Here is a 9,504-nt window from a genome sequence, read left to right as displayed (position 1 = left end):
GCAGGCCTCAGAGAGGGAGAGGACCTGGCCGGCGCCCCTGCCCAAGGCAACACTATGGTCCTCGGGGTCCATCCACAACGTCTCCTCCGGGTCGGGTCTCGGTTCTTGGCCCCCATCCAGCAGACTTGGGTCTAGGGGCTCCCCGCAGGGAAACCGAGGCCCCTAACTGTCGCTTCTACACCCCCTAGGTTGCCGCATCAGAGCACGCATTCCACCTAAGCCGCAGCTTTGGGCTTATGCGTCTTGGCCAAGTGGCGCGGAGCAGAGTGTTGTCACTCCAGGAAGAATGAATGAAAGGAGGAGCTGAGCGGGGCGGGGCGCCGCCGAGGGCGCGGGGCGGGGCCGCGCAGGGCAGTTCAGCCGCTCGCCCGCGCCCCGCCCCGCCCCCGTGCCGCAGCTCTGAGGCCCCGCCCCGGCCCGCCCCTCCGCTTGCTCCCCAGGCCGCCGCGGCGCGGAGCCGGTTCCGGAACCGGTGTCTGAGAGGCGGCGGCGGCGGCACCGCGAGCCCCGAGCCCATCCCGGCCCGGCCCGCGCTCTCCGCCCCCGCCTCCCAGGCCGGCGGCGGCGGCGGCGGCGGCGGCGGCGGCGGCGACTGCGGGCGAGCGTGCGGGGCCCGGGCCGCCCCCAGCCCCAGCCCCAGCCCCGCCGGGCCCCGCCCCCCGCCGAGTGCATGAGGGTGACGCTACTTTGTTGCACCTGGAGGGAAGAACGTATGGGAGAGGAAGGTGCGCGGGGTGCGGGCCGGCGGGGCGCCGACCAAGGGGCCGGGCGGGCGGGGGCACCGCGCTGGGGGAGAAGGGGAAGCGGGGAGCACGGGTAGGGGCCGGGCCTGGCCGCCGCGGAGGCTGGGTCTGCCGCGAGGCCGCGCCCCTGTGTCCTCCGGGATGAGCTCGTCCTTCGGAAGCCCGCAGGCCCCTCCCTGAAAAGCTCCCACCCTGTTTCCCCCTCCTCGGCCCCGGTGGGCTGCCCTCCCGCAGTGGGAGGGCCCCCTCCTCCCTTTCATCCCCGCCTTCTCCCATCCCCCGACCGACGACCACCCGGGAGGAATCCCAGGCACAGCCCGCACAGCCCTGGCCTCTATCCGCGTGCTGTGTCCACCCTGGGCTCGCCCTTATCCCGTCTCTAACCGGCCTTGGAAGAAAGAGTCGCTGGGAAAGTCTCAGCCCTTACTCGCAGCCCAGCGTTTGGACGGCTTCGTGACCTTGAGCCAGGTGCTGCCTGCTGGGCCTCAGTTTCCTCGTTTGTACAGTTGAGGGCCACATAGTTGGCCCGTGGTGCTGGTGGTTGGGAGCCTGGGGGCAGAATGGACAGAGCAGAGATGCGCCTCTGGGGAACCTTTGGTTGTATGCTGGGGCCCCCACCCCCTCTCCCTGCACCAAACCCAGTGCCTGCCATCAGTCTTGGCTGGGAGGATAACTCTCATCCTAGCCTCTTCTGCCCCTTCCCCCTACTGGGGCCCAAGGCTTGGGTTTGCAGGACAGTTAGGGTTATGAAGACCCCAAGATTCTCTCCCTGGGGTCTCCTTTCCTGGGTTTCCTCATCTAAGCAATCTCATAGGTCCACCAGGTTCAACAAAAGTCCTATTATGCCAGCTCCTCCAGCCCTGCCCTCCCCTGGGGCTACTGCCAACCCTCCCCCAAGTCCTTGAAGGCCCACTTGGAGCAGGGGCCCACCTTATGGTAGCTCCTAGGTCCCTGGGTCCTCATGGAGGGGCAGACTGTGGCCTTGGAGCCTGGCTGGTGACCCAGCAAGCCTTACCTTCTCCAGGGCTCAGTCTCCCCAGCTGTACAATGGGAAGGGGCAGGCTGGGAGATCTTCCAGGGCCCACCCAGCTCCAAGGGTGTCAGGCCCCAGGGATGACTAAGCATGCCTAGTGGCCGTCTTGAAGAGGTGTCAGGCCTCCCTGGAGCAGGTGTCTGGGAGCCCAGCCCTACGGCCCTGGCCCCTTGTTAGGCCACGGCATAGCCAAGCCTTCCAGGGGGCTTCAGTACAGGACGCACCAACCTAGCCCTGTCCAGTCCCTGCCCTTTGAAGGGACTGGGCAGGCAGGAGGGGAAGGGGGGGCTGTGACAAGAGTGTCACCCACTGCCTTATTTCTAAATCGTGTTGCTTGCTTTCTCCGTATTTACTGTGCCAGACCCTGAGTTGAAGGATGCCATTGCTGGGGGTTGGTGGACATCTGCTCCTCCTCTTCAGTTTACAGAGAGAGAAACTGAGGCCCAGAGGAGCTTGGTAGTTCAGCTGTGGTCTCAGCAAGACTCTCAGACCTGCATTCTCTCTCCTGCTCTGTACAGTGACTGCTCAGCCTGGGCGCTGCGTGTGTACAGGAGGATTTGTGGAGGTGCATGTGGAGTTGGGGCAGGCCAGGCCAGGCCTGCAGCAAACTGTGCCTCCTGAGAATGGTTCCTAACGCCCTTTCCACCCCTGCAGGAAGCGAGTTGCCCGTGTGTGCAAGCTGTGGCCAGAGGATCTATGATGGCCAGTACCTCCAGGCCCTGAATGCTGACTGGCACGCAGACTGCTTCAGGTAGGGCAGGCTGACCTGAGCTCGGGTGCCCTAAGCAAGGCCTGCCAGAGACGTGGCGATCCCTCCTGGTGCCATCTCTGGTTGTGACTTCCAGCAAGTCCTTGGCTTCAGTTTTCCCCATCTGTGAAATGAAGCATTTGGACTAGAAGATCCCTGGAGGCCTTTCTTTTTTGTCATTCTAGACGGAAAAGTAGAGAAAAGGCGAGACTTGGTTTATGCTCGTAATACCAAGGCCTGTTGGCACCTTGGTGGGGGAGGAGTGGAGGGCAGTGCGCCCCTGTCTTCTGGGTGCTGGTGCTCCAGAGAGAGGCCTTGCGAGGAGCTGGGCCTCCTTCATGGGCCCCAGGCTAGTTTGGAAGATGCATATCCAGTAAGACCAGTCCCTTCCCTCCGGACACCAACTCCCAAGTGTAGGAGAGTAGGACCAGAGCTGTGGTGGAGCACATGGGGACCCAGAGGTGGCCCAGCAATCCAGGAGCACCGTCCTGAGAAGCAGGGGCAGGGGGTAGCCTTAGATAGCTCTGTAGGGCCAGAGCTGGGGATGTGAGATTTCCCACACGGAGAAGTGTGGTAGGAAGCAGCTCCAGACAGAGGGCCCAGCAGGTGCAAAGGGTAGAATGGTAACGGGGCCTGGCCCAGTCAGTGAACGGCAGAGTTCAGGCAGGAAAGCACCCAGAAGGAGGGAAGGTAAAGTGGCGAGGCCCAGGTGGGGTCAGGGCATCAACCACCGGCCGAAGGAGTTTAATTTAGGCAGTGGGAGGCTCCGACAAGGATTTTTTTTTTTCTTTTATAAAAATGTCTTAACATTTTCTACAATTTAGGAAGGGCCAGGCACTGTTTTAAGGACTTTTTATAGTTGGATATGTGTTGTCTCCATGAATCGGGACACAGAGAGGTTAATTCTCTTGACCAAAGATACACAGCCAGTGAGCGAAATGAACACACAGTACGCGCACTGGCTGGGGAGCCCAGAGGAGAGGCGGGCTCCGTGTCCTGGAGTTCCCGATCACGTGTTCAGAAGGAGGCCTTCAGGGAGGAAAGGGCCTCTGAACAGGCAGAGACAGGGAGGTGGGACAGTGCAAACCGCTGAAGGCCCTTGATCAGCTCATCTGGTTGGAACAGAGTGAGTCGAGGGACATGATGATGAGGCAAAGTTAGGATCGATTCAGAGAAGGGCCCTGAGTGCCAAGATCTGTAGCTTCTGAGGGCAGTAGGGAACCAGCAGAGGGTGTCAGCAAGCAGGGGAGGGATGTGGGCAGAAGCGCTATTGAAAAATGCCATCCCAGCGGGCAGATGGTGGTAACATGGCAGGGAAAGGACTGTCAATAGTTCGGGGCTCTGTGCCCATAAGACCTGACATAGGACAGTGACTAAGAGTGGAGAGAGTTTCAGATCTAGAAGGGACGGTATTTGGCAAGGATTAGTCATATTAGCCACTATTCATTGGTGACTCTTGTAATGTCATTTCATTAAACCTTCACCATAACCGTAGGAGGTGCCGTTATTTGCTCGATTTCCACGTAAGAAATGGAGGCTCGGAGAAATCAAGTAACTTGCTGAAAGTTGCAACAGCCAGAGCTGGGACTCGAACCTATGTCTGTCTCACTCCAAGTCACTGCAGAGCTGAAGAAGTCAGGGGCTGTGGGGTGGAGCTGGGGGCTGGTGAGTGGCACGGGCAGAATCTACAGCAGTCTGGTTTTTCACCCCGGGTGCAGAGGAGGCCAGTGGTCTGTTGGCTCTGGTGGAGCTGGGGGCCATGTTGGTGAGGAGTTGTGCCCTGTCCCTGTTGAGGTGGAGGTGCAGTAGGCTAGCCAGGGTGGCAGTGCCCTCCCGAAAGCTGGCCGAGGTGATCTGAGACCGGTCAGAGGTGGGAAGGGCAGAGACAACAGCCTACTCAGTGCTGGGGGATGGGATTTGAGAAGAGGCCAAGAGAAATCCAGGGAAGAACTTTGGGGGCCCCGGTGCATGGGGTGGGGAGGGAGGTAGAGCCTTGGGAGACATGGGGGAGGGCCAGACGTGCAGCCACAGAAGCCACAGAAGGGCAGCAGTGGGGCAGGATGCGTGGAACCTAGCTTTGGAGGGGTCCCTGCCCTGTTAACCAGCAGAGGGCTGAGGCCCCAGGAGGGGGCGGTAGGGAGGGGGCACGTTGGGTTTGGCCCTGGTGCGGTGGGGACACAGGGAAGGCTCCCACAGTGAGGGAGGGCCCACAGGCAGTAAGAGCCATGGCTTCCACATGGTTCCACGACTTACACAGTGTTTCTGGCCCCACAGTGTGTGGTTCTCCCAACAGCCCCCAACTTGGTTGAGGCCAACGGTGTCCTCACTCCCATGACAGTCAGGAAAGCAGCTCAAAGGGGAGTCGCTGCTTGCTGGGCCCCTGGAAGCATCTCAGTGCCCTGAAGCGGGGCTGCCACCAGCCCCTGGGCTCCGAGAGCCTTGCAGCGAGAGAGTTGCTGTGGGCCCACAGAATACCTCTGGCGTTAGCACTAGGTGTCATTGTCACTGCAGAGCCAACCCCTTTCTCTGTTCCAGCCTCCTGGGAGGTCGTGGCCAGGCCCAGGGGGGTCCAGGCTTCCCTTTGCCCAGCTGCTGCCTCTGGGAGGTCCCTTCCCAGAAGCCTGCTGCTCAGGAGCCCTGGGGCTGCCGTAACTCGGGTAACAGCTCCCTGGAGGCTGGTTGGGCTGACCCTGGATGAGGAGGGCTGAGTGCACAGCTGGCACTGGGGGCCGGAGCCTGGGCTGGGACGCCCCCCTCTTTAGGGGACTTGCAGGCAAAGAGGATGGACTGTCCATGGAAGTCAAGCTCTGTTCCCTCGGGGGCAGCACCAGAAGAAGCATCTGCTCCCTGTCCCCAGAGACGCTCCAGTGCCTTTGTTACAGCAGAGGCCGGGGGGCACGGAGGGTGCCTTTCTCGGGTGTGCAGGGCTGAGGACACAGTGCCGGCCAAGCTTCCCTGCCTGCACCAGAGCCCAGGCAGTAGGCCCTTCAGCTGCTTCCTGTTGTGAGCTAAGACCAAGTTCTCTTGCACCCACATCACTGCATCCTCCTCCCCTGCCGTGTGGCCACGCTGGCCCCTCCCTCTGCAGCCTCCAATCCTGAGTGCCTGGAGTAGGATAGGGAAACAGCCTGTCCAGCCCACCCCTGCACTCCCCGTAGGCCTCTGGGGCCCCCCTGCGATAGGCAGCAGCAAAGGATGCTGGCCTCAAACCTGAGAAGATGCTGCGTCCTCCGAGGGGCTAAGTAAGTGGAAAGCCCCCTCCCCACCTGTCCCAGGCCTCGGGCAGGGCCCCTGGTGTGAGGGCTGGGGCTGGAGGCCATGGTGGGACAGACCCACCTGAGGCCGGGCAGTGGGGCAGGAGAACTGAAACTCCTTGGTCACTGTTGGCCGCCTGTCGAGGGGAAGCAGGCCACCGCTGAGGCTCCTGGCCCTTCTGGCACAGGTCTCCCTTGAGGCTGGTCCCCAGCTGCTCTTCTTCACCCTTGGTGTCCAGGGATGTGGCTCTGGGTAGAGGGCACCCCTGGGAGGGAAGGACCTGTCGCTGTAGGGGTTGCCACTGCTTCCCAGTCTGGTCTGTTCATGCCCCCCTCCAGCCCCACAGTGCCCTCCTCTCCTGCTCAAGCCTGGCTCTGCCTTTGCTGCTCTAGGAGAGGGCTACACTGTACCTGGTATTACTCTCTTGACACCCTTTGTAGGGGCAGGGGCATTAGGGGGCACCCCAAGAGCCAGGCATGTCCTGCCCCACCTGCCTCCTCTGGCTCCTGGCCCGATGCGGGCCTGAGGGGTGAGGGGATGTACAAGGTCAGGGGCTCCTGTGTGCCTTCCATCGGCAAAGGTCCACTGAGGCCCCAGGCGCCAGCCACCAAACTACTGTGTGAGCCTGGGCTAGATCCCCTATCTGAGATGGAGGCTGAGCCAGGGCACCCTGGAGCAGTTCTGAGGACGCTGGGGGTGGGAACTGCCCCTGGTTGAGTGCACAGAGTGAGCCAGTCTGGCAGGAAGCATTTCTGTTCTCTTCGGGGACCAGCGTTTGTAGGTGCCTGGTCTGGGACCTCGGGGAGCCGGCAGGTTAATGGCAGAGGCTGGCGTTGCAGGCTGCGTGGGGGGCCATGGGCGCATCTGATCAGGCTTCAGGGAAGTGGCTATCAGGGAGCTGACTGCACTCACAGAGCTTGAGTGAAGCAACGTGGGGCCTTCCAGGGCTGCTACAGTGACAAATGTTTGTGCGTGAGAAGGACTAGGAGTTTGCAGGCAGAAGAGCATTCTCTCCCCGGGAGGAAGGCGGCCGCTCCAGAGCCCCAACTGACCCGCCCACCGAGGTGGGGGAGGGGGGCTGCTTCCTGCAGCCTGGGGCTGTGGGGGAGACTCCCGCGGTGACACTCCTGTGACGCGAATCACCGATCCGCACAGGGAGTGAGGTATCTCCCCAAGGTCACCGTGCGCTGCCTGCGCCCCGCCTCTTTGCGGAGCCTGCTCTCCTGCTGCGCACCTTCCTGCTAGGTTAGAGCCCCCTGGGGGCTGCGCCGGGGACCTCCCTGTCCCCGGGTGTCCTCCCTCCTGGCTTGGTGCCTTCCTTGCCTTGTCGCCCGCCCCGCGGTAAGATGCCCACCCACTGCAGTCGGCAGCGGTTGTGGGGGCAGGAAGGGCTGCGGGGGCAACAGATGACGTCATGGCTCCCGTCCAGCCGCTGCTTCCGCTGCAGCCTCCCGCATCCCAGCGCTGCCTCCAGAGGCTTTCCCTCCCCACTCGCCATCCCTTTGAGAGAGCTCATCAGACCCCGCCTTCCTGGCTTCCAAAACCCTGCCCGCCCCCTGCCCAAAGCCCCAAGCTGTGGTCCCCAGCCCCTCCCCTCAGGCTACCGGACAATGGGGAACTGGCTGGATCCTCTTAAAGGGACAGTGTCCCAGCAGCACTCTTGCTGCTATGTGCTCCCTCCTCCTCCCTCCTCCCCCTCCTCCTTCCCCCTCCCCTCCCCAGTTCCCTAGTTCAGGAGCAGTCATTGAGTGCAGTCAACGCAGTAGAGTGGAGGCTTTCCCGGCTGCCTGGAGCACAGTGCTCTCTGACCCAGCCCCAGTCTTTCCTGCCCTCCTCTCTCCTGGTTTGTTCCCCCACTGAACCATGAGCTCTGAGCCTGGGCCCTCCTATCCCTATGCAACCTTGGTACATCACCCGGAGCACCCAAACAGCAACAGAGCTGAACTGGTCCCCTAGCCGTTCTCTGCGCAGTGTGTACTCTGGCCCAGACATAACTATGCATGCCAGGACCCTGGGTCAGGCTTTGAAGAACCCAGTGGGGCTTGTGCCCGGGGTTGAGGGGGGTGTCAGTCACTGGGGGTCCCACATTTTTGCATTTGCTTATTACCCTGGCTTAGCTGAGCTGCTGGTCCCCACCCGACCAGGACACTTGAAGGGAAAGACGTCAGGCATGTAGGTCTAGCTCCTGGCCTGGGGGGTGGCACATAGAAGCCTGTACATCATTTCTCCCCATCTGCCCTTCAGGGGCCCCACCAGCCAGGCCTTCCTGCTGCCTATGCTGAACCCCGTTCTTGTGACTGACAGCACTCGTGGAGCTGGCTGAAGCCTAGGGAGCCGGGAGATCCCCTCTCTTAACTGACTGACTGGTCTATACTGAGCTGAACTCCTGCCTTGTATCTTGGTGGAACTGGGAGTATCTTCATGGGGCCTATGGTGCCCATCTCTGTGACCTTGGGCAAGGTAGACCCTCCCAAGTTCATCTGCCTCACCTCTAAAATGAGGATAGCCATGCCTGCCTCATGGTGGCCTGTGAGGATTAGTAAATTTATTAAGCAAGAAAATGGGAAGGTGCCAGCACTTAGCAGGTCTTCACAGCGGCGAAAGGTCACCACCATCTACATCAGCTGCCAGAGCTGCCTCCACTTTGCTGGGAGTGGGGGGAGGGGAGGGAGAGGAAGCAGACTAGACTGGAAGAGTGGGGCTCACAGTTTGTTCCAGCCCCGCCCCCCCCAACCTGAATCCTGGGCTCCCAGGTTCCAGCCCTCCCTGGGCCTGACTGGTGGGTGACTGAGAGTAACTTGCCTGCTCTCGCTGGCCATCTTCCTTCACGACAAGGGACAGGGGGCTCAGATGAGTAGCACCTCGAAGTCCAGGTCTAGCAAATGGGCCAGACACCCTGGGTGCAGAACTGCTGACAGTGGTTGTTCAGGCTGCACATAGTACCAAGGCTTCTGGCTGAGGGACCACGGCAGAGGGGGTGGGAGTGGGCGCTGAATCCATCCCCGGCTCCACTTGCCAAGCCCTGTGCCCCAGTACAGGCTGCTCCCGTCCAGAGGGTACACCTTTCTCTAGTGCTGCCTGTAGACTGGAAGGGCCCAGGTGTGCGGAAGGGGTGGGCCCCTCTGAGCCCCAGCTCCCCTTCCACCCAGGTGTTGCGAATGCAGTGCCTCCCTTTCACACCAGTACTATGAGAAGGATGGGCAGCTCTTCTGCAAGAAGGACTACTGGGCCCGCTATGGCGAGTCTTGCCACGGGTGCTCAGAGCACATCACCAAGGGGCTGGTCATGGTAAGCACCCCTCCCCCACTCACACACCTCACTTGTGTGCATGTGTTTTCACAGGTTTCCCTGCTCCAGATCTCTCTCCCATCACCTCTCTTGTTCTTCTTTTCACTAGTTCTCTGATTCCTCTGTGCCTCCTGAGCCTGTTTCTCTGTCTGTATCCCTCAGCCCGCTATTATGGAGGCAACTCTGTCTGCCCCGAAGTTGGTTTGGGGCTGCCCTTCTGAGAGGAGGCCGAGGGGAGGAACTATGGGGGCTGAAGGGGCTGCTGAGGTGGCTTGTCCCCATCCCCCCAACTCCCCTTGCAGGTGGCCGGGGAGCTGAAGTACCACCCCGAATGCTTCATCTGCCTCACATGTGGGACCTTCATCGGTGACGGGGACACCTACACTCTGGTGGAGCACTCCAAGCTCTACTGGTGAGTGCCCCGCCCCTCCCTGTGC

At 61.4% G+C, this 9,504-nt stretch overlaps 1 protein-coding gene across 1 annotated transcript in view; it reads left to right on the top strand.

The window, feature by feature from the left end:
• The first annotated feature begins 670 nt into the window (after positions 1–670).
• Positions 671–9,504, top strand: part of LIMK1 (LIM domain kinase 1) — a 25,476-nt gene continuing 16,642 nt past the window's right edge. The window contains exons 1-4 of the mRNA XM_007468774.1: positions 671–725; positions 2,431–2,527; positions 8,929–9,067; positions 9,370–9,479. Of these exons, the coding sequence (XP_007468836.1) occupies positions 671–725; positions 2,431–2,527; positions 8,929–9,067; positions 9,370–9,479 (401 nt within the window). The remainder of the gene's footprint in view (positions 726–2,430; positions 2,528–8,928; positions 9,068–9,369; positions 9,480–9,504) is intronic.

Source organism: Lipotes vexillifer, unplaced genomic scaffold (genome assembly GCF_000442215.2).
Source record: "Lipotes vexillifer unplaced genomic scaffold, Lipotes_vexillifer_v1.1 scaffold12, whole genome shotgun sequence".
NCBI lineage: Eukaryota > Metazoa > Chordata > Mammalia > Artiodactyla > Lipotidae > Lipotes > Lipotes vexillifer.
This window is presented reverse-complemented; position numbering and strand designations above follow the sequence as displayed.